Source organism: Propithecus coquereli, unplaced genomic scaffold, assembly GCF_000956105.1.
Source record: "Propithecus coquereli isolate 6110/MARCELLA unplaced genomic scaffold, Pcoq_1.0 Scaffold353, whole genome shotgun sequence".
Classification (NCBI taxonomy): domain Eukaryota; kingdom Metazoa; phylum Chordata; class Mammalia; order Primates; family Indriidae; genus Propithecus; species Propithecus coquereli.
In genome coordinates this window covers 1,152,551-1,176,118 of record NW_012149208.1, presented here as the reverse complement: position 1 = coordinate 1,176,118, position 23,568 = coordinate 1,152,551, and the positions used below count along the sequence as shown (strand labels likewise).

Here is a 23,568-nt window from a genome sequence, read left to right as displayed (position 1 = left end):
CACAAACTGCTCTAGAGGTTTAAATACCATCTATCTGCTGACCACTCTCAAATGACATCTTCAGCCCAGACCTCATCCCTGAGCTGAGGCTGTCATGTCTAGCTGTCTATGGGATGGCTGAACTTGGACGTCTCATAGGCATCTCAAGCTTAACATGTCCAACACCGAGCTCCTTATCCTCCCCCAAAACCCTACTCCTTCCAGTTTCCCCCCACTCAGTTAATGGCAACTCCATCTCTCCATTGGCTCAAGGAAAATCCTTATCAACGTCCTTGACTTCTTTCTTTCTCTCACATTCCATCAACAAATTCTGTCAGAGCTACTTTGGAAATATATGCACAATTTGACCACTGCTCACCACTTCCACTGCTACCGCTCTGGGCCAATCATCTCTCGCCTGGTTTGTTCTGGTGACCTCCTAAATGGTCTTCCTGCTTCAGCCTTGTCCCCTTCAACCTGTTCCCACATAACAGCTGAGTGACCTATAAAATCCAGTGTCAGATCATGTCACTCTTCTGCTCAAAACCCTCCATATCGGCGGGGCGTGGTGGCTCACACCTGTAATCCTAGCACGCTGGGAGGCCGAGACGGGCGGATTGTTTGAGCTCAGGAGTTCGAGACCAGCCTGAGCAAGAGCGAGACCCCGTCTCTACCAAAAATAGAAAGAAATTAATTGGACAGCTAAAAATATGTAGAAAAAAAAATTAGTTGGGCATGGTGGCGCATGCCTGTAGTCCCAGCTACTTGGGAGGCTGAGGCAGTAGGATTGCTTGAGCCCAGGAGTTTGAGGTTGCTGTGAGCTAGGCTGACGCCACGGCACTCACTCTAGCCAGGGCAACAGAGTGAGACTGTCTCAAAATAAATAAATAAATAAATAAACCCTCCATATCGCTCCAGCAAAAGCCAAATTCCTAACAATGACCCGCAAGGCCCTATATAATCTCTTCCGCTGACACATTAAGCATATTCCTGCCCCAGAGACTTTCCACTCGCCGGTCTCTGTAGGGACAGTGTCCTTAACTTCTGTGTGTGTGTCCCGGACCATTCTGGCAGTGAAGCCTATGGACGCCTTCTGAGGATAGTATCTTTAAATCTATACAAAAGGTTCCATAAATTATAAAGAAAACCAATGATAGTGAAATACAACTCTAAAAATATCTAAAAAATGTATAATATAGTAATATATGTGCTTCTTTATTAATTCATTAAATTACAAGAGCTAGCAGCATAATTTTGAAGTGGTGACGAGTGTTATGATATCTGAAGATACTTGCAACGACTGCAATATGATACGAAAATATCTGTGATTTCTACTAGCAGCAATGTCATCGGTGCTGTCAATATCACTGATTCGTTGCCTGTATTCATAATTGAAGAATACGTTAAATCTTAATTAGTGAAAATAAAGTTGTAATTTTGTTCCTCATCTAAGGTCAAGATGCCCTGAATTCCACGCACAGACCTATGGAGAAGGAAGTCTGTGGACTCCGGGCCAAGAAGCTCAGGCTTAGAACGTGCCTTCGCACACGCATAGATTCCTACATGCAGTTTGCTCCTTCACCTCCTTTTCTCACAAGCTACCTTCTCAGCGAGACCCTCCCTGACCGCTCCCCACTGCACCCCACACTATGTATCACCTCTCCCTACTTATTTTTCTCCATAGCACTTAATGACTGTCAACATCAAATACGTTTTGTTTATTTTTTAATTGTGTCTCTCCTTCCATAAGAAAGTAAGTTCCGCAAGACCAGGCATTTTTTCTGCTTGGTTTGTGCTGTGTCCCCAGCGCCTAGAATGGAGCGTGGCATACAGGAGGCACTCAATAAATACTTGTTGAAAAAAATGAATGATTAACATCTCCAAGAACTCTGCTGCTTCTCATTTTCTTCCTGTAAAAAGTTAATGAATGATTTGGGAGACTTTTAATAGATTAAAGAGTTATAATTAGCTTTATCGTTATCATTCTGTTAACGCTCCCAAGGTTAACCTTAAACAGTAGCAGAGAGCCGCGAGAATCCAGCGATTCCGACCGGGCTTCCAGTCCCAAACAAGAGGTCTTTTCAAGGACTAAGTAGACGGCCTGGGTCTCACCTCAAGTTCAGGCAACCATCTCAGAGGCAAAGTGCTGCTCGCAAAATTCTCTTCCTTGGTCCCCCATCCCCAATCAAACCAGTAATACTACTACTTTCCATTTGTGGCAGTGGGGTAAAATGACAACCACACAGGTCTCAAGGTCAGCTGGACCTAGGAACCAATTCTGCCACCACTTACCAGTTGTGTAACTGTTGGTAAGTTGCTAAACCTTTCTGAACAGGTAAGACAGGGCTGCTGTGAGCAGCTCACACAGTGCACGGCCCAGAGCAGATGCTCTTTAAAACGGTCATCCCTTCCCTCTTCCACCTCTAGAGATCGCTTTGTAACTGCTTGTCAAGGCATCTCCCCATTCTGGTTCCTGGGATCCTGAGGGCTAGCAGGAGTCTGTCCTGTCCTCTCCTGCATATAAACCCTTTGTGGCCAGACCCAACCAGAGCAGTCCCCTTAGACTGTGCCACTGTACACTGGTGCCTTCACTCCCACCCCAGACATGCGGCTGACACTGCTGTCTGGACCTCGCTACCCAAGCCTACCGTCAATCACAGTTTTCTCTCCTCCTTTTGCGTACACTGGGAGACCTTGTGTATGTCCTGACAGAGGGTAAGACAGAAATTACTGTCCCCCAGTTTTGCAGTGTTAAGAGCTTTCAGAGGGCACTTTCATCCTTCCAAAAAAACTTAGGTACCAGGCAAAGTACTGACGTGCACTGTGCACTCTGAGCCAGGCCCTACTTTACACATACAGCACATACACGTACAAATATACATATATGTATGTGTGCACACATGGCCTCAGGGACCCTCCAACTACCCCATTTTACAAGAGCAGAAAGAGACCCAGAGAGATGAATCCACTTGTCCATATCACACAGTTTCTGAACTGCGAAGCCAGAATTAGAACCCAGGTATTTAACCATCTCGTTACACACTCTCAGTCTGCGACACCTGTTTCCAGACGCTGAGCTTGGCTTGGAAAAAAAATTCTACTAACTGACCACTGAGAGCCAGAGCTAGGTTTAACCGGGAGGTGATACCCAGCCCCTCTTGCCAGACGGCTCTTCTCAGACTTTGTGAATGAAGGCCAAGGAAGAGAAATGTTGCAGTGATTCCCTTTGAGCTCATATTTCTTTCTTGTTGCAGAAAGTGCTTATTTCAGCATCCATCATCTCCTTCTTTGTTGGGCAGACAATCCACCCTGTCGGAGGATTTGTGCTGTTATTATGAGTTTGTTTATTATTAGATTTATTTCTCCTATAAGCAAATGTGTTCACAACATTCCATCGGGGAATCTTCTTAATTGTCACATAAATGTCATCTTATGTAAATTGAATATTTATCTTTCCATAGAAGGGGGTGGAGAGGAAAGGAAGAAAAAACAACCTTTAGTCTTGCTGAGGGAAGGCGACTCCTGTCCCCATTCACAACTCACCCACGTGCCTTCCAAGCCAAAGGTGAGCTTAAAAAAATTATTGGATCATCTCTGAGGGATAGCCGAGAGAGGGGGAAGAAAAAGTTGGCAACGATGCTTTGGGGAGGTAGGGCCAGGCTCCCAGATCTCCCCGAACCTGCGCCCGAAGCCAGACCACCCCCTCCCCAGCTAAGGGCATTCTGAGGAGGCTGAAGCTTGACCCCCACCCCTCCCCATCCGAGGCCAGCCCTTCCCCTTCCTCGAGAGAAGGTGAGCGCGGCGGGCGCAGCGGGTTGGGTGGGTGTGGCCCGCGGCTCTGGGAACAGACCCAAGGCCCCGCCACCGCCGGCGAGCAGCCCGACAGCCCGCCCGCCTGGCGAGCGCAGGCTCTTCTTCCAGAAACTGCGAGGATCCGAGCGCACTGTTTGTGCACCACAAGGTCAAGTCGGGAAGTGGAGCCGGAGGAGGAGGGGCGAGGAGGCGAAGGGTGGGGAGAGGGGCGCCCCGCTTCCTCGCCAAGTGCCCGCCCTTGGAAGTTGCCCCTCGTTCTTTAACCCTTTAGGGGGAACGGAGGGATTAGCAAGGGGGAAGGGGATGCCCCGGGGCAAAATCCTACCGAGGCCAGGACGTGCAGCCCAGCTACCCACCCACCCATCACTGCGTTCCCCAACCCCCGGAAATGCGGGGCAGCGTTAGGCGCCAGGAGGCAGGGGGAGGGGGGAGAGGGCGACGAGCCCACTAGGGACCCTCTCTACGGACCGCCCCTATTTTCTTGAGGTCGCCCACGATTTCAAGTTTCCCCCGCCCGGGATGTTAGTTTCCATTTTGGGGGGAGGGCCGCGTCCCCTCCCCCAGGCTCGCGCGCGCCCCTCCCCTCCTCTCCTGCCAGCACTTTCTGCTCACTTCTGGCGCTGCAAAACGCCACGCGATTTATTCGATTCGCATTCTAAAGCCAGCGATTCAGAAGCAGGGCCTAGGGCGAGGGTCTTCCAGAGCTGGAGCCCCGGGGGGCGGGGTGCTCGGTGCAAACCTCGTTCCCTCCGCGAGTGTCGCCTCCAGGCTGTTATTTGCAAAGAAACGTCTTTTTGACGCAGGGAGAAATGGCAAATTTTAAGTACGTCATTAATATGGCGCCAAAAGATTTTTTTAAGTATAAGCTTTCTTTCTTTTTTTTTTTTTTTTTTAAGGTTGCGGGGGGCGCCGCCCGGGTCTGGGGCGCGAAGGGGGCGGGGTGTGAGCGGAAAGTGCGAGTGCGCGAGTGGAGGGGCGGGGTGTGTGAGTGTGTGAAGTGTGAGCAGACCTGACGGGACTCGCTCGGGCGCAGCCGCCGCTCGGGCCCGGCCCTGGGGACAGGGCGGGCTGGGGGCGCCCCGGAGTCCATGGGGAGTCCGAGCCAAGGGCGCAGGCAGGCGGGCGGCCGGGCCGGGCACCCTCCCCCCGGGGCCCGCAGCGCTACCTGGACCTGCCGCGGGAGCCAAACAACTGGGCGGCGGTGGGGGGGGCGCCGGGGGGTGTCGGGAGCGGAGATCCGAGTGAATAAGAAAAAAGTAGCTACTCCCCCTCCCTTGCTCCTCCTGCCCGCCCCCACCCCACCCCCACCCCAACACATTTTTTTTTCTAAAGAGATCACAAGGAAGTCTTGGTTTAAAAAGAAACAGAAACATACACAGGGGGTTGGTGAATGGTGCCGACCGCGGCCATCGCAGTTGGAGGCTGTATTTTGGGGGGGTGAGTAGCGTCCATGGAGTTACTTTGCGCCCACTCCTAGCAGCACCGGCTCAGGTCCGGCTGGCTGACCGTCCCCGGCAGGGGCGTGGGGCCGGGGACGCCACGGGCCCGGCCGCCTCCTTCGCCGCGACCCCGGATGGATGCGCGCCCCCCGCCCTCCCGCGCCGGCCCCGGGAGCTCCTGGTTTCGGGAGCATCCTTCCCGCGCCGGTCCCCGCCGCGGCGCGTAGCCGAGGGCAGCGCCCCCCGGGAGGGCACCGCGGAGCAAGGTAAGATCCAGCCCCCGGCGGATGAGCCCTGCGCATCTCCACGGCGTTATTTGGTGTTTTTGCAACAGATCTGCCAGCGCTCCTCGCTCCCTCGCTCTCTCGCTTGCTCGCTCGCTCCCTCTCTCTCCTGCTGGCTGCCTGTTCTAGGAAGCCAGCGCGCGGGGGGTGGGGGGATGCACGGCACCGGGGAGAGATTGCGCATGTTGGTCAGTCGTGTTTAAAGAGTACAGTGCGGGGAGGCCGAGAGGGGCGCATGCAACAACAACTTTTGGAAGGGTGAGCTTGGCGACCTTCTTTATTAATGACTGCGGCAAAGCGCCCCCGGGCCGGCGAGGGGGCGCGGGCGGGCGGGGGCGCGCCGGGGCTGCAACTTGCCCCGCGGGCTCCAGCCCGGCGGCGGGGCCGCGACTGGAGATGGGTGCCGGTAGGAGTCGGGGGGTCGAGCGGCCGGGGGCGGGGGCTCAGAGAACGCGGAGCTTTCTGCCCCCCTGTCTCCCCGAGTTTCATTTTGTTGATACGCAGCACGTCCGGGCGCCGAACCGGGCTGAGCCGGTGCACATGACCTCGCGCTGGGCTCACGTGCAGCCGGTCCGGTCCCAGACACCTTCCGGGGGCCACCGCCTCCGCCCTGTCGCCCCCTCTCCGGGCCGGCTGCACGCGGGCGCTGCACGCGGGGGCAGCATGCTCGGCTTCTGGGCTCTGAGGCTCTGCACAAATTAGACACAGTTTTCCTGGAGGGGCGGGGGACACCTTTTCCAGGTGAGTGTGGAGGGTGCGGAGCCCCGGCGCCCGGGCGCGGGCTGGGGTCGCGGGCAGCACCCCCTCCGCGGCCGCGCGGGAGTCCGGCGGGGGAGAGGCGCGGGGAGAGTGGAAATGTACCGGCGGCGGCCGGAGCGGCGGGTGCGCGCCCGCGGGGCGACGGCAGGGGGCGTGGCCCTTGTTTACCTTCTCCCAACTCGGCCGGTTCGCGTCCCGCTCTGGGGACATAGCCGCAGTCCCCCTGCCCTCCGCCTCCGCCCCTGCGCCCTGGGTGGTACCGGGAATATGCAGGCGAAGGCCAGCGTTGGACCCTGTCTGGGACTCACACACCTGATTCCCAGATGAGTGACATTGCAGCCCCCGCCCCCACCGAGCACTGCTGCAGTCCCTTCGCCGGATCCGCGGCCCCGCCCCGCCCCCGGCAGTGGCATCTTCCCGGCCTCACCTCCTTCCTCCTCACCCTCCCTTCTTCCCACCCACTCGCCTGCGCCTGCGGAGCGGCTCCCGCCCGCCTCCTCCCCGCCTGGGTGCAGACTTGTGGCTCCCGCGGCTGCTTCCCGCCCATCCCTGGGTCCCGAAACACCCTCTTCCCCCGGCCGAGGGGTGAGGGGTCAACTTGGCGATTCGTGGCTGTGCTGCGGTGATGAGGACGTCCGCGAGGCAGCGGGCAGGCTTCTCTCCAGCCTCCGGAGGCCCAGCCCCGCACCCCGTCCCTTACTACGCGCCGCGGCCGCCTCCCCCGGGGCTCGGCCGCCCTTTCCGGCGGCTCCCAAACCCCTCCCCAAGCCGGGCGTCAAGCCCACCCACCGCCCGGCGCCGCCCCCGGCCCGAACCGCCTCTTGCCCTTCCTTCGCTGGGGCCGGAGCCCCCCGCAGCCACCTCCGGCTCCTCCTCCCGGCTCCCGCGGCAGGAATCACGCCGGCGCGCCTCCGGCCTGCGCTCCCGCGGGCCGCCTCCAGGGGCGGGCTGGAGGCGCGCACCCCCAGTCCCCTCCGCCGCCGCCGCTGGCCCGGGCACTTTTTTACCAGCTTGGCCCCTGGCCTCGTGCCGGGGGCTGGGGGAGGGGGAGGGGCGCCGCGTTTCTTTGCCTTGTGCCGAGGGCGGTCTTAACTGCAGAGTTGCAGACTTCGCCCCTGCGCCTGGCACCCCAGGCTCGTCTTCTGCAGGGTTGCGAGGCACAAAGTTTTACCCTGGGTCAGTTTGCAGGGGGTCATGCGGAGATGTCGTGGTTTGCATCCAGAGCAGTTCCAAAGGAGTTAGGACAGGCCAGAAAAGGCCCTGCTGCCCTGCCTTTGTTGGAAGGAGGAGGAGCCCCGAGTTCTGAGCCCACAGAAGCTGTCAGGAGGCTTCCTTATTAACATTTATGTTTGCAGACTGAGTCTTGGGCCTGGGAGGTGGTAGGGCCGCGTGGCCCCTCCTCCCAGAGTGGCATGAACTCCCTCCCTTAACTGGTAAAATTCCCAGTAGGACATTTGGCAAAAGGGCTGGGCAGGGAGCTGCCAACCGGGCCTGGCCCTGTTTCCTGGGTTCTCAGGGTGTTGGCTTCTCCCCTACCCTGCCTTCCTGTCTCACCTTAAGGCCCCGAATGAACACACCATCCCTCCTGTCCCGTCTTCCTCAGACGGGTTGGGACTCGCAGAGCGATCTAACAAGCAGAGGAGGAAAATAACAACAGAATAACTGTAAGAAGGAAGGAATGAGTAATAAAGCTGACCCAGGCAGGGAGGAGGGCTTTCATGTTTAAGAGATGCTATTTGCTTTTTAGGTCACAGGCTGCAAAAACAGGCTTTGATCCGAAGTGGGCGAATAATTTATTGAGAAAGTTTGCATGGTAGGAGAAAAAAGGGATGTTTGTTTGATCTGGAGCCTTCTCAGTTGTCCCAAGTGCTGTTGGCTGTTGTTTTGAGTGGAAGAGCATTTGGTTCTGCAGCAAATGCCTCTCAGAGGGAAGTCCTCACCCCAGGCAGCAGGACTTACAGTGAATGTTGGTTTTGAAACTGTTTGGCCAAGGGTCTTCCCAGCACTTTGGGAGATGAAGTGTTTAAGGATAGAGTTATTTGGGCTCAGGATGCAGCAAACGTTTCCAGAACATTTTCCCATCCAAAATGCTTTTCCTTTCCCTAAATTGCCTGGCCAAACAGCCAGTACCAGTGATCCAAGAGGCTGTCAGAAATCTCCACTTAGCTTTCATTGACAGGTGAGGTGGGACTGCTGGTCCCCGGGCCCCAGACACACCGCAGTCTTGCAGTTAGGCCTTTGACACTGACTCTCACATCCTTTTGGTTGGGGGCAGGGTGTTCTGGTTGTAACCAGTGCTCCTGCTCACAAGGAGGTGGTTGTCTTATGCTCAGCCTAGGGAAGAGGCTTCCAGTCCTGATTCTTCAGAGCACTTGCAGCAGGCTCTCTGGGACCTAAAAGTTCTCTCTTTGGGTTCTCTGAGGGGGAGGACAGGTGAGAGTTGGGGGGATTAGGATACCCCTGGCTTGCCGTGTCCTCCACAAAGGACCCATACCATGTGGCTCAAAAGCCACAGGTGCCAGCTCAAAGCTCCCCTTCAGACAGCCCATAGGAATTACCCCATCCACACCCAGGAACTTACAGGCCTGTACACTTTAGCCCCCCGGGGATGGGGTACACCCTCTGGAGTCAGCTTAGGTTTGAATCCTGCCTGTGCAGTTGCCAGCTGTGATAATGGCTCTGTGCCTCAGTTTCTTTATCTGCTTAATAACAGCACCTGCCTCATGGTGGGTGTGCAGAGTGAGCGACACATTGCCTAAGAAAGACTTAGGCCCAAAGCCGGGCATGTGGTAAGTACTTGATTGGCATTAGCCATTATTACTGTTTTTATTAATGACCTGGGGAGGGCCCCAATGCAGCTTTGACCTTTGATCTCTCACCTTTAGGCTAGGCCAGAGAGCCAACTCCCTTCTTTGAAGAAGGGGTCAGAGGATCCTGCCGAGGCCAATGGGCAGCCAGATGTGGGAGCGAGCGGCCTGAGCTTCACCCTCTCTGAGGCGAAGAAGAGGGTGAGGAAGGGCTAAAGGACAAAGTAGACCAAGCCCTCATTCTCCCAGCGCCCCTTGGTGTGTCCCCAGAAATGGCCCAGAGGGCGGGCGTGGGCAGCATGTGCTAGGGGAGCCGGGTGCCCTCTGGGACACTTGGAATGGCAGGTGGGCCGTGATGGGCGTCGAAGGAGGGTTCGGCTCCCCAAGGCTTGGAGAAGCAGTTGTGAAGCCGGGGAGAGGGCTCCAGGCAGCAGGCCTCTCCCCTGTGTGTGCAGAATCATTTTTGTAACTGCAATTGCTGTCCCCGAGAAGGCATTAAAGTTAATGAGAGATAGGGAAGAGTGGGGCTCTGACCCCCACTTAAAGCGGTTTAAGAGTGTGCAGCTCTTGTTTTCTGAATGTCTGGCCTTCCCGACACAAGGAGGCTCTGAGGACAGGTTTTCCAGCCGAAATATCATTAAATTGTATTAGCATCTTATTACACACACGCCTTAGCGGTCTGCCTCAGACAGGGAGAGTTTTTGTTTCTCTTTGAAAGATTGTGTCTGGAATGGTAAATTGCCTGCTTGAAAGCCCTTTTTCCCCCCCTTTTTTAAAGGAGGAGGACGAAATCCTGCTGTGTGTGGTGGCGGGCAGGGCAGGCCTGGTGGCCCCTGGAGAGGAGAAGCTGGAGGCCAGGTTGGGGTGTTTTAACTGCCCGGGGAGCGGCTGCAGTAGCCGGCCTGAAAGGCCCACTGTTCCCAGGGTCAGCTGGAAGGGCGTTAATGGAGGCCCGGGGTGTTTATTTGAGTTTGTTTGCAGAGAGGTCTTTAAAGGGGGCTGGCATTGGGCATTGGTGTTTCAGGTCCAGACCCGAGGCCCCCACCAAGACCCATGGCTAGTGCTGCCAAGAAAACATCTGCCACCAAATTGCTGCCCTATTACTGAGTTGACATTGATCATTAGCCAGGAGCCCAACCAAATAAAGCCTCTTGGAAAATGTGTGAGGTTAAGACGGGGAAGGCGGGCTGTGAAAACAGGGTGAAATCTTGGGCTGGGGTGTTTGTTCCTGCAAGCCACAGGCAGGCCAGCTGGGCTGTGTGGTCCCAGCACTTCTGGCGGGAGGGGACAAGAGCACACTCAGCACTCCCTATTATGTGCTGGGTGCAGTGCGAGGGGGTTGCTGAGGGATCTGGACAGAAAGCTCCCTACTCCTCGTGGAACGTACATAGCCAAGGAGAAGGACGTTCAACAAGTAGCCCGACAAACAGCAGCTGTGACGGGTGCTCTGAAGACACCGGGTGGTGCATGTCCTTAGATGGGTGATCGGCATAGACTGACATAGGCCACGTTTAAGCTCAGACCTGAAGGGGGAAGAGTCAGACGTGCACAGACCACATAAAAGAGCATTACAGGCAGTGAGCGCCCCTGAGCACAGGTCTCGCAGCGTGGACTCTGGCTCGTGCGAGGGAGTGAAAGAAGGCCAGCGTGGCTAGAAGGTGGTAAGGAAGGGGTGATACGAGCTTGTCGAGGTAGGCAGGGGCCGGATTGAGTGGGGTCTTGTGGTCAGGAGCTGGAGATTTGCCCTTTGGTCAGCAGGAAGCCTTTGAAAGATTTTTGATAGGGATGCAATGTGATCTGAATTTATGCTTTAATTTTTTTTTTTTTTTAGAGATGGGGTCTTGCTGTGTTACCCAGGCTGGACTTGAACTCCTGGGCTCAAGCAATCCTTCCACCTAACCTCCCAAGTAGCTGGGGCTATGGGGACAAGCCACCACGTCCAGCTAATTTTTTCTGTTTTTTAGAGACGCGGTCTTGCTGTGTTGCCCAGGCTGGTGTCAAACTGGCCGCAAGTGATCCTCCCACCTCAGCCCCCTGGGCAGCTGGCACTGGGCACCATCGCTCGGGGCCTCTGTTTTATGCTTCTAAAGATTGGCTCTGTGTGGAGTCTGGATGATGGGGGAGCGGTGCCGCGAGCTGGGAGATGAACAAGGGCTCCAGGCGAGGGATGAGGGTGGCTTGGATCAGCGAGGTGACAGCAGAGATGGAAAACGTGGCTGCGTTCTGGAGGCAGAGCCCAGTGGACTTGCCGAGCACTGGCTGTGGGACAGAGCGGCTCAGAGAGGCTGTGGGCGTCCTTTCCATTGAGGGGACTCTAGGGCACCCTCACCCTGAAGGAAAGCTCCCTCCAGGTGTCTATGTGCTGGGGTTGACATGACAGGTGCAGATGGCAGGAAAAGAGAGCCCTTCTTTCCTAGAGTCTCCTGTGTAGGTAGGATTTCAGGAGCACTTTCTGTCCCTAAAAGCAAGTGCCTTGTGACACTGAGATACTCTTCTCCCAGAGCAGACTTTGCTTTGAGGGAGACGGGAGGGGCCAGTGGAGAGGGAGAACCAGAGGCCAAGACCGAGTCCCAGTACCTCCTCCCAGCTCCGTTTGCAGTCCTGGATTTCAGCTTTGGCAAAGCGGCCCTCCGTGCCCGCTTACTGGGTTGGGGACCAGGGTGATTCACGGGAAAGAAGGTGTCTCATGGGGGCCCAGGCCTCACTTGGAGCTTCGTCAGCCACTCTGACAGGGAGGGCTCAACTTGGGGTAGGCAGGCCTTTGGGAAAGACCTGGTTCAAAGGAAAGAAGCTTCACTTACAAAACAGTGACTTCCCTCTGAAAACTAGTTATTACTCCAATTAAGCCGCCACACAATCCGCTCGCTTAATAACAGCCTGTCGTGGGGCAGCCCTGACCCAGAAGCACGATCCCTGGGCACTCTGGGGCATTTTGGGGAGGACAGGTTGGACGGGGAACTGGCTTGGGGTGGGGTGGAGGCCTGCGTTGCTGGTAGTCACCTGTTGGTCCCTGGACAGTAGGAAACGGCATCGTGACAAGGACGTGGGCAGTCAAGGCGTCCGTTCTAGGGGACCTTCCTTACTGTGTAAGGTCACTGCCCCCTCTGTCAGAGGAGCCCCCCCAGGTGAGCACGGGTGGGGACTCTCCGACCTGGCCCAGGACTGCCGTGGGATTAGTAGCTCGCACCTGCGTGGGTCTCCAGCCACGGTGCTCGGGGCTGCACACTGCTCTCACCGACGCCCGCCGGCTGATTCTGGCCTGCACACATGTTTAGTTTGGCCCTCGCGAAGTGTTTTAAAAATTCTGACTCAGTTGCCAACATTTTAAATTCAGGAAATTTATGTAAAAAGCCAGATCCAGTCTTCTGGGAGGCATGTCTTTCCCATCGTCCTTAGTCTAGCGAGCGGTGGAGCTAGGATCTGAACTTGTCGCCCTGGACCCTCAGCCCCTACTTTCAGTGCTGTGGGAGACCCTGGCCGGGAAGTGCCCCCTTTGCTGGAAAGGAAGGGAAGTGGAATTCATGCTTGCAACTGCAGGAGAGAAACGGGTGGGTGCGTTCGTAGCACCTCTCCCCTTGGTCCTGCCCCAACAGCGACAGAGCAGAGCTGGGCTGGGTAAGAGGCAGCCTTCCCCACCCTCTTTTAATTTTTTATTTTATTATTTAGTTTTTTTAGAGATAGGGTCTTGCTTTGTTGCCAAGTATGAGGATAGTGGCATGATTATAGCTCACTGCAACCCCAAACTCCTGGCCTCGAGTGATCCTCCTCCCTCAGCCTCCAGAGTAGCTGGGACTACAGGCGCGCGCCACCGCGCCCGGCTAATTTTTTTGTATTTTTTGTAGAGACGGGGTCTCGGCTATGTTGCTCAGGCTGGTCTCCAACTCCTGACCTCAAGCGATCTCCTGCCTCGGCCTCCCAAAGTGCTGGTCCTCACACTCTGGACGCTCAGACCCTGGAGGGCAGCGAGGGTGGCAGCTGTGGGTTGTCGGGCAGGGCAGTCTGAAGGTCAAAAGCGTGGTCTCCTGAGTCATGCGCAAGCACTGTCGACTTGGGCAAGTCACTTAACCCCTGAGCTTCAGTATTCTCCTCTGCAAGAGGGAGGTGGCCGTCATACCCACCCACAAAGAAGGGCTATTCTAAGTGCTCAGTGAGGTCTGTGTGTCCCCAGGTGCCACCTGCCTCAGTGAGTGCTCAGCGGTCTTAGCCGTCCTTGATCCTGCCTCCCTGGCATCCAAGCTGCTGACACTCCCAGGTGTCCCTTGGCACCTCACCCTCTGGAGGGCACTTTACCTGCACCTTTGGAGCTGGGCAGCAACCATTGAGCCTTCCTGCCATCCTGCTCCTGCTGCTGGGGGACAAGGGTGGAGAGAAATCCCTGGCTGAGGTCGAGTCTGAGGTGGGAGGGGCGTCCTGGTCAGCTCAGAGATCTGGGTGGTCACACGGGCCTTAGAGAACAGATGCTCGCTGGTCTCTGCAGGGCCACAGTGAGATAGGGGCACCCCAGGGCTCAGCAGGAACAGCCGGGGGCTGGCGCAGCAGCTGTTAGGCAGGAGATAGGATCCTGAGCTGGGGTGGGGAACCTGCGTGACCTGCAGGTGGGTGGGCCAGGGGGCCTTCTCCCGACACAGACTCCCTCTGCGGCCTGTGCTGTGGTCAGTGAGGCCGTTTCAGGAGGAGCAGGAAGGTGGCGGGAACGCTCTGAACTTTGAGCCCCGGCTCTGTGGTCACGTTAGGGCTCAGCCGCAGGCAGGCCGTAAGACCCTGAGCAGGCGAGCAAGGTGTGCTCCCCTCTCAGGGGACCAGAGCAGGCTCTGCCACCAGGCCTCTTCCGGGAGTCACGCAGATAATGGGATAATGGGTGGGAAAACACTTCCCACCGGCAGGAGCTGATGGAGGCCACAAAGGCAGCCCAGCGTGGGCTCGGGGACCAGACCTCGCAGCAAATCCCATTTCGGCCCATGACTAGCGGGACAAGGCGCTGAGCCTCAGCTGTAAATGGAGCTGGCAGGTCACCCCTCCCCTGCTAGGAACAGGAGACAGTGTGGCTGGATGGAGGAAGCGCCCTGAGCTCTGTGTGAGCTTGTGTGAGGCCGGCATGTGAGAGTCGCCCTATTGCCTTGAAGTTAGATATTCCAGGTGAGATAAAGTGGGTTTGTGCTTCTGTCTGGGGCAGGAGGGCAGGGCAGCCCAGCCCAGGGCCAGACGCCTGGCGCGTGTGTCTCAGGGGCCTAGCTGGAACTTCCCCCGCCCCCATCCATTTCTGTACCTGCTGACCCCCACTCTCAGGACCGTGCCCTCGGTGCTGTCTGTGCTGGCTTGTCCCCAACTTTGGATAGTCTGATCCTCCTGGAAAAATCAGTCTTGTTTCTACCCTCCCCACTCCCTAGAGGGGGTGCAGCTCAGGAGGCCTTTGCAGTGGGAGGGGTAGATTTGCTGGTGGGCCTCAGTTCCTTGAGTGGAGGCTGGGGCTGGGCAGGTCCTGGTCACTGTCAAGTCTGAGCCTGCTGAGCCCCCATGCCCTCTCTCTGTGTCAGCTTTGGCCACCCTCCTGCTTGTCTGAGGGCTCTCAACTCGGGAGGGGGGAGATGCAGCCTCCTCTCTGAACCCAGGAGCTCTGTGGGTGGGTGGGAGAGGGTGGGGCTGTTCTAGACAAAGGCTGGGGCAAGAGCTTATCCTTCTGCGGTGGAGTAAGCGTGGGGTGGTAGCTCGTGGGGTGATTTTCTGAGAGGTTGAGGATTTCCCAAGGCACGAGTATAATGGGCCTGCCTTTTGTTGCAGATGGAAGAGAAGAGACGAAAATACTCCATCAGCAGCGACAACTCCGACACCACTGACAGTAAGGCCTTCCAGTCTGGGGCTCCTATGGGGGAGGCATTTGGATGACTATCAGGCCCCTGGGCCCAGGTGGGAGGAGGCTGCCCCACGCCTTAGCTTGACCAAGGGGCATGTCGATGAAAGCATAAATCGAGTCAGGTCCCTCTGCCCCAAAGCAAGTCCCTGTGCTTTACCATGGCCTTCAGGTCCTTGTTCTCTTCACTCTACTCCTTTTTACCCTCTAGGCCTCAGCTGCACTTGTTTTTCTCTGGTTGGAACAGAACAACCCCCCTGGGGGGCCTTTGTATAGGTTGAATCAGGGCCCTTATAGGAAATCTCTGTGAAACAGACACAAAACCTGTTGCTCTGTTGTAATTACTGGATGAGTATGATTTCCTAACCAGTGGTGAGCTCACTGATAAGAGGGCTCATGTCTTGCTTGCTGCCGTATTCCCTCTACGATCTGGCACATAGTAGGTGCTCAGAAAATGTTTGCTGAACAATGAACAAAGGAGGCTGTCCTTCATGGGATCTTGGCAACAGAATCTCAGAGGTAGACTCGTGTGTGGGGTGGGTGTGTCAGTTGGATGTCTGGTAGGGGGGTGCATTGTCAAGGAAAAAATGGGGTTTAGGGAGCCTCCCCTGAAATTTGGAGAAGAGAAAAGAGGTTCGCACGAGGTGAGAGCTCTGGGACGAGGTCACCGGGCAGCTCCTCTCAGATGCTCCAGGAAGCGAGGCCTGCCTGTGCCTGTCGGAGCGAGGAGTTCCGTCTGCCGTGGGCGGGAGGGGTGTGCTGCCGGGAGCATCCTGCCCGGCAGTGGTCGGCCTCAGGGATGCGCCGGCTGAGGGAGAGGCTGCACTGCCAGGGAGGCCAGGCCTGCAGCCCTGCAACTCTGACCTGTTTATTCACACATGTGGTATACGAGTGGGATTGAGGGGATCTCTGAGGCCCCTCCTAGCACCCCGAGTTCCATAGCCCCCCAGAGCCTGAGGATAGATGTACTGACACAGCTGATCAGGTCCCAGTCCCTTCCCTACCTCCAGGCCTCAATCATTGTCCTTGGGGTTCTTTTTGCTCAGTTTGGCCGTGGTGTGAACCTGGCCGGCCCTTCCTCCCTGCAGCCAGAGAGCACAGCATTCGGCCTTCTGTGGCTGCAGCGCACTCCCTGTGGTCTGGCTCGGTAGAACCAAGAACTGCGTCCTCCGCTTTGAACCTTACTGCAGGCCAAGGAGCCCTTCGAGAGGGCCGGGTACTCCGAAGGGTGTATGCCTTGGAGCTGTGTCAGGGTTGGGCCAGGCTGGGGCCAACTCCCTCCCCACCAGCCCCCACCACTGTGCACACCCGTGGCTGCTGCCCCTGTTCAGCCAAAGCCTTGGGGTCTCCCCATGGCCCTTCTTGCTGTTCCTTTACCTTGCAGGGGCAGAGGCACTGCCCTGAAGTCCAGCAAGGGCCTTAGAGCCTAATAACAGTAGCTAGTATTTGTTGAGGAATCACTGTATGCCAGGACAGTGCTGAGATTTAGCAGACACGTTATCATTTGATCCTCACGACAACCCCTTGAAGACAGTTATTCTCGTGCCGTCATTTTATGGAAGAACAAACTAGGGATTGGAGAGATAAAGTTGTTTGCCCAGGGTGACAAGCTAGTGAGTGGCAGGGTCAGGGCTCAAGCTGGTAGTCTGTGGGTCTACTTCAGAGCAACACTCTTCCCACTGCCCTGCCCTGCCTCCGTGTAGCCGCTGGGCATCTCGCCATAGTATCGTGATGGTACCTAACCCGGGGCATTGTGGAGAGTGGGCACGGAAGGCTTATTGCAGCTTTATGAGACCAGGGCAGACACAGAAGCCCAAAGAAGCCCGGCAGCTTTTCTGGAGTCGCATAGTAAACTAATCCTGAGCCCTCGTAACTGCCTTTGGTTTCCCCGGCCCCTTCTGCTTGGTGAGTGGAGGAGGCTTCGTGTGCCCATTCCTCAGTGGGCAGACTGAGGCCCAGAGCAGGCGCAGTCCACCAGGTGGTCACAGACGTCTCCTCTTCCTGAACATTCAAGCCAGGGCTCCCTACAGGCTTCCTGTCCTTGGACACGGGCGAGCGGTGTTCTTGGCCCGCCAGGACCCCTCACGGACCGTCCTCTCTCTGCAGGTCACGCTACATCCACGTCGGCGTCAAGATGCTCCAAACTGCCCAGCAGCACCAAGTCGGGCTGGCCCCGGCAGAACAACGAAAAGAAGCCCTCCGAGGTGGGTGGTGACAGGCTTCCCAGAGGCCCTGGGGAGGGAGAGCGGGTGGCTGTGAGGATGCGGCGTGGGGGGAGGTGGCGCGTTCCTGGCAGTGCCGGGAGGCCAGTGTGGCTGCGTGGATGGACAGGGTGGGGCCGACACCTGAGCTTTGTGGGCTGTCATGAAGAGGTTCCTGCTGATCCGAGAGGGGGAGCTTTGCAAGGATCGCAAACAGGGTGACGTCACAGTCCGATGTTGTAATGGAAAGTCCCACCGGCCGCTATGACAAAGGGAGACATTCGCAGTTGTCCAGCAGTGCTTAGAGCCAGTGGCTTAGAGCTGGGTGGTAGGAGAGGAGTCAGAAGCCCTAGGATTGGTGCTCAGATTAAATTGTCCAAAAAAAAATTAATTAATTAAAAAAAAAAGCAGTCAGATTTACGACATTTTGGAGGCTGAGCCAAGGGTGACAAAGATTAGCTAACGTGGGGGTAAAGGCTTGGGGCCCCAGCACCATCCAGTGAGTCACGGGCTCCTTAGTAAGCCCATTTCACTGGTGCCTGTGTTTGGAGCCTTCCTTGCTTTGCCCTGGGCTGTTTCTTAAAGCAGGGAGTGCGCGTGGCCTCTGGAGCTGTTGGGGAGAGCACTGGGGTGGGCAGACTGATGGACGTTGGGCCCTGCCTCCCGCTTTCCCTGAAAAATCACGTCCTAGGGCCCTCGTGCTCCTTCTCAGGTCTCCGGTGCTGATGCACTAGGCATTCACTGTACCGCGCACAGAGACCTTTGGCAAGATGGGCAGTAGGAGCATCGAGAGGTGGGGGTTTCAAATCTGGCCTTTTTTTGGAGACAGGGTCTCGCTCTGTTGCCCAGGCTAGAGTGCTGTGGTGTCAGCCTAGCTCACAGCAACCTCAAACTCCTGGGCTGAAGTGATCCTCCTGCCTCAGCCTCCCCAGTAGCTGGGACTACAGGCAAGCGCCACCACGCCCGCCTAATTTTTTCTATTTTTAGTAGAGACAGGGTCTCGCTATTGTTCAGACTGAGCTCAAGTGATCCTCCAGCCTTGGCCTCCCAGAGTGCTAGGATTACAGGCGTGAGCCACCTTGCCTGGCCCCAAATCTGGCCCTTAAGCGGGACAGTGTACCGCAGCCTGCAGAGTGGCCAGGCTCTGGGCTGGACGCTGCTGGAGTTGCTGAAACTAGCCCACGGTTCTCAGTCCTGTTGTAGATGAGGAAAGTCAGGATCCCAAGGTCATAAGAGCCAAGACCTTAAGTCCATGGGCTAATGGTGCCAAGGGCGGGAAGGCCCAGAGTTCCGGGGCAGAGCCCTTGGCATGGGGTGGGGGAGGGTGTCTTTGTCAAGCCAGTGCCGTCTTCTTCCCCCCCTCACCACAGGGGCAATCCTGGTGCCTAGTCTTCGGACAGCCCCTGGGTGCTTCCACCAAGCTTTGCATTTGAAAAAGCACCTCTCTTCCTCTTCGTCCCCCTCCTCCCCCTTCCTCTCCTCCTCCTCCCCTCCCCCTCGGTCTCTTTCCCCTCCCGCTGCCCTACCCTAGGATCCTCCCCTTTGGAGGTGGGAGCGGGGGGGCCTTTGAGTCCTGACGCCCCATCTTCCCTGCCCCCGCCAAGTCTGAGGTCCTTCCCTGAGCCCGTGGGGGTGGGGTGGAGATGGCTGGGACGTCTCTAGGAGTGCAGTTAAGGGCGGGGAATGCGGATGGGGGAGGCGGAGGATGTTGGCTCTCTGGAGTCGCCCTGCTGGGTGGGGGATGGGACGTGCATAAGTGCAGCCTGGGAGGCTAAAGGCAGGTGGGGCCTTGGGGGGCCCTGCCCCCTCTTAGCTGGGACCTCCTCTCAGGGACTCCCCAGTTGCAGTGGTTGAATTAGTAAAACAGTAGCCACGTTTTTGTGCCTTCCTGGTCCTGGGAAGCATGCTGTCAGGGGCGGTTTGGTTGAAGTGGGGGGGAGTTCTGACTCCCCGGAGAGCTCAAGCCAGTCTCCTGCCCCCGCCCCACTCTCTGCAGGCACCGTGGGAGGAGGAGCTGCCTCCCCCATGCACAGGCGGCAGGGCTGCCCTCCATACCTAGGATCAGGCTGCCTGGGAGGAAACAGGTGTCCGCAGAGGCTGAGAAAAAAGGTTAATTTGCATGGGGCCAGGGCAGGATGGGGCAGGGCCTGCACACGCCTGTAATCCTAGCACTTTGGGAAGCTGAGGTGGGAGCATGGCTTGAGGCCAGGAGTCTGAGGCTGCAGTGAGCTATGATGAGGCCACGGCCCTCCAGCCTGGGTGACAGAGGGAGACTCTGTCTGAAGAAACAAAACAAAACAAAATTTGCATGGGGCAGAAAATTCCCTCTTGGGTTTTCCAGCCCAGAGCCTTTGTACCTTTCCCCACCTGGAAATAGTGAAACCATGAGAAGAGTCCCCTGCTGGGGACTGGCTATGCACGGGGTCTGTCCGGGAGACACCTGCCCTCTGAAGTCTGGGATTCCAGGAGGGCTGAGGAAGCCTCCCCACCTTGAAGCCTTAAACTGCCAAGGACAAGCTTTTCCTCCCACAGGGGGCTGGCGAGCAGCGTGGGAGGTTTCCCTTGTCCCCTGAGTGAGAAGGTTGAGCCATGACCGGCACAAGTTCCGAGTCACCGTGGGGAGAGAGGAAGCGGTTAGTGGAAGCTTCCACATTACTTGGCTCCTGAGCAGGTGGAGACAAGCGAGGTTGCGGCGGCAGAGAATGTCTGCGCTGAGTCTCCTGGCTGGGCTGTGAATGGGTTGGAGGTGAGGGGCCCTTTATAGTCTTCTGGGCTTGGGGGCCAAGGGCCTTGGACACCCCGGGGAAGGGGCTCTGGGAACCCCATCTGCCCAGTCCTCTGGAGCATGAAGCCTGCGGAGTGGCTGCCGGGCTGCTCGCGTGGTCTGCTCTTGGTCTGGCACAGGTCCCCAGCGGGGACGCTTGCAGAACCATGCGTGCGGCGCAGAAACCGCCCCCTCCGCGGCTGCAGAGCCCTGGAACCTGTGGTTCACTCGGCTCCTCATCTCGGAACGGGGATGGTGAGGGCGCTCAGCAGAGCACAGGCAGGGGCCTGGCGACCCCACAGCCGTGAGAGGCTGGGGTTGGGTTTGGGTGAGACACACAGGGAGCCCTGTGATGACGAGTCGGGGGTCCCCCGGCAGTGCAAATCATGGGGCAGCCTACGCTAAGTGAGGTGCCCCAGGGCCGAAGAAATTGCTCAGGACCCTGTCCGGGCCTGAGTCAGGACCCTGGACAGGGCTAAGGGCCTCCAGGCCCATCTGGCCCTTTCCCAGCAAGTGACCCCCCCTCAGCCGGAGTGCAGGAGGAGTGCCGGCTCAGTACTGAGGCCAGGAGGACGGGCCGGGACTCCCCAGAGGTCAGGCACACAGTCTGAAGTCTGCCCCGGATGCCCTTGGGCAGTGGAAGGAACAGGCAGGGCAGCCCCTGGGCACCCAGGCCGCTGCCTTCCTCTACCTGTGGGATCCCAGCAAACCCGAAATCTGTGCCTTGGCCCTTAAGTCCTAAAGGGAGGGAGGGGATTGGCCTGGCCTGGATTGCTGAGGTCTTGGGTTTCTGGCCTGGCCTCTTTCACCCAATGGCGCAGCGACTGTTAGCGCTTAACCCTCTGTGGGACACAGCTCACCCCGCCCCCAGGGATTCTGACTTAAATGGTCTGTTGTAGTGCCCCAGGCACCTGTGTTATCTTTGGTATAGAGGTCTGGGGTACAGGTGTCATTTTGCTACGTGGTTATATTGCGTGGGGGCACAGTGAAGGCCTCAGTGTGCCCATCGCTGGAATAGCGCGCCTTGTACCCGCTAAGGAATTTCCTACCACCCAGCCCCCTCCAACCCCCCAACCTGTACTTTTTAAAACACCTCCTGTTGGGAGCCAGGGTTGGGAATTACTCCATAGACTTCTGCCTCTTTTTGCCTAAGACAAGAGTTTCTGGCTTGGTTGCTGCCTGAAAGCTTGGGGGTTTTTAGGGGCGAGATTAGAAGCTGTGGCTGGGTCGAAGGAGGAAGGAGAGGCTGCTCAAAGACCTAAGCCAAGGCAGGGAGTGTGGGTGGGGGTGGTCCCCCCAGCCCATCCCCTTCCTACAGGGGATAGGGGACTGACAAGTTTCTGCCCAGCCCTAGACCTGCGGGGTGGTGAACCGGGGGTGTGAAAGGCGCTTCTGGCAGAGCCTGGGAGGCCAGCCCTGCAGCCTGGAAGCCGCTGTTCGAGGCTGTCGTCTGCAGGCCCGGGGCAGAGAGGCAGTGGGTTTCCCCAGGCAGCCTGGCTTGAGGTAGAAAGCCGTGTTTTCAGGAAGTCAGAGTCGTCAGAAGTCAGCCAGTAGGCAGAGAAGAGACGTGGGTCTTTGGACGGGAACCGCAGGCGCTGATTAAAATCAGCAAGCAGCCAAGAGCACCTATGGGCCTGGCTCAGTGCTGGGGGACAGAACGCGCAGGCCCTGTCCCCGGGGAGCTTGCCCTCCGTCGGCAGGATGCAGGTGCGGCACAGGAAGGTGTCCGTTACGGGCGGGGCAGCAGCCGGCTCTGCCAAAGGCCCAGGCCTTGCCACCAAGGAGGTCTGTGACCCTTGGCACATGAGCCTCAGGGTCATTATTGGTAGAACCTGCCCAGGTGCTGTGATGCGGTTTATGTCCTGTAGGTGTGACTGTCCTGTGCTGAGACTCCTGGAACTCTGGGGTGGGGGGGCCAGAGGCGAGTGGGGCAGGGGGTGGGGAATGTCCATTGAAGCTGGCCATCCCGAGATGGAAGCCTGGGCGGTCCCAGAACGGGGTGGCTGGGAGCTGGGATCCAACTGCAGGCTCCTCTGTAGGCCCTGGTGACAAATTAGCATATCCCTAGATGAGGGAATGGGGGTAATTTGCGTGTGCCACTGGGCCCTTTTGCTGGTGCCCAGCCCCTTGTCCCAGGGGACAGGGCCTGGAGGAAAGAGGGGAGCAGCCTCTACCAGCAAAGGGGTGTCCCCCAGACCCAGAGTCCCCGAAGTTCCTATATAAGGACTGCTTTCCCCCACCCCCACCCTAAGAAAGGTAGTGAGCGAAGATGGGATCCTTCTGCCCCTGGCAAAGGGTGACGGTGGGGTGGCCAGGTTGTGGTGGGAGTCAAAACCGCAGGATAAATAAGATGCTCTCCTAAGGAGCAGAGGTGTCAGCCAGATGTTTGAAATAACTTATTTTGTATTAAGACAGCGATTAGCGTATGTTGTAGTAAATGCTAAATGCTCACAAACTTGAGAGATAAAACAACAGGAGAATCCAAAAACGGGTTGTGTGTTTGCCCCCGTGGTTTCCAGCCAAGTGTCCAGCCCCCCTACAGCTCATCCGATACCCAGGGAGGCGGGCGGGGCGGGGGGAGCCCGCACGCTGCCGTCCTCTGGGGCGCGGGGCGGAATCCACTTCTAGTATAGTCGGAAACATTGCTGCTCCCGCCAGCTGGAAAGGCCTCCTGGCCTCTGGGACTTGTCTTGCAAAAGAAATGTGTGTAATAAATTTTCTTTAAGAGCAGGAAGTGCTGTTATCCTCATGAAAGTAAAAGAAAGAGATGTAGAGTGGTTTTTTTTTTTTTAAGTATCTTACCAACTTAGCCTAGTGGTAGCTTGAAAGACGTCTGGGCAGAGGGGGCTATTCCCAGAGCACTTCTCTGTTGTTTTACGCTTAATTTTAACTAAGTTTGCTCTTGGCTGAGACGCTCTTTAACAGGTTCCAGCCCAGGAAAGACGTTTTAAGAGAACTACCTGGCTAGTTTGCAGGCAGTAAGCGCAGACCTCAAACAAGTGGTTTAACCTCTCTGCAGCTCAGCGTCCACATCTGTGAAATGGGGCAGTGTGAATTAGGTGAAGAAATGTACGTAAAGTATTGAACACACAATACCTAGAATGCCTTAGCAGGGGAGTTACTTTTCTTTATTTGCTGTTGTTTCCGATGAGACGAGGTGCTCAGAAATGAATCTGATGAGGTTGACTCTTGCAGTAAAGACCTTAAAACATTCCTTGAGGGTTGGAGGGGAAAAGGCCACTTTGAGCTCTACACTGGGACTCTCAGTGTGGACAGAGGTCGAGGAGAGACAGTCCTGGCCAAAGCGGTTTTCACTGGCTTTGGGTCAGTGCCCAAGACCAGGTTTTCAATTCCACCTGGAAGAATCCTTTGGGCCAGCCTCCTGCCTCCACCCTCCTGCTGAGACAGGACAGGAAGTTTTAGAGTTTAGTCCTTCAGACAAATCCTGGGGTCCATTCATTCATTCCTGCATTCACTCATTCTACGAGCATTTCTTGAGCACCCGCTGCGTGCCAAGCACTATGCCAAAAACGGGCACAGTGACAAGCAGGACACGTGCAGTCTGTTGTCTCGCAGCTTGACCATTAGAGGAGATAGACATTAAACAAGTAATTACACAAATAATTCTATTCTGTAATTGTGTGATAACTGCTGGAGCTTTTCCTTAAGTAACT

General features: G+C 56.8%; 1 protein-coding gene across 3 annotated transcripts in view; it reads left to right on the top strand.

Moving 5' to 3' along the window:
• The first annotated feature begins 5,154 nt into the window (after nt 1–5,154).
• Nucleotides 5,155–23,568, top strand: part of JADE2 (jade family PHD finger 2) — a 46,594-nt gene continuing 28,180 nt past the window's right edge. The window contains exons 1-3 of one of the 3 annotated variants that reach the window (XM_012651342.1): nt 5,155–5,497; nt 14,860–14,917; nt 17,036–17,133. In XM_012651342.1, coding sequence (XP_012506796.1) covers nt 14,860–14,917; nt 17,036–17,133 — 156 coding nt within the window. In that variant the 5' untranslated portion in view covers nt 5,155–5,497. Of the gene's footprint in view, nt 5,498–5,756; nt 5,774–12,975; nt 14,218–14,859; nt 14,918–17,035; nt 17,134–23,568 lie in introns of those variants that run through there. The other 2 variants (XM_012651345.1, XM_012651343.1) reach the window with 2 other exon arrangements.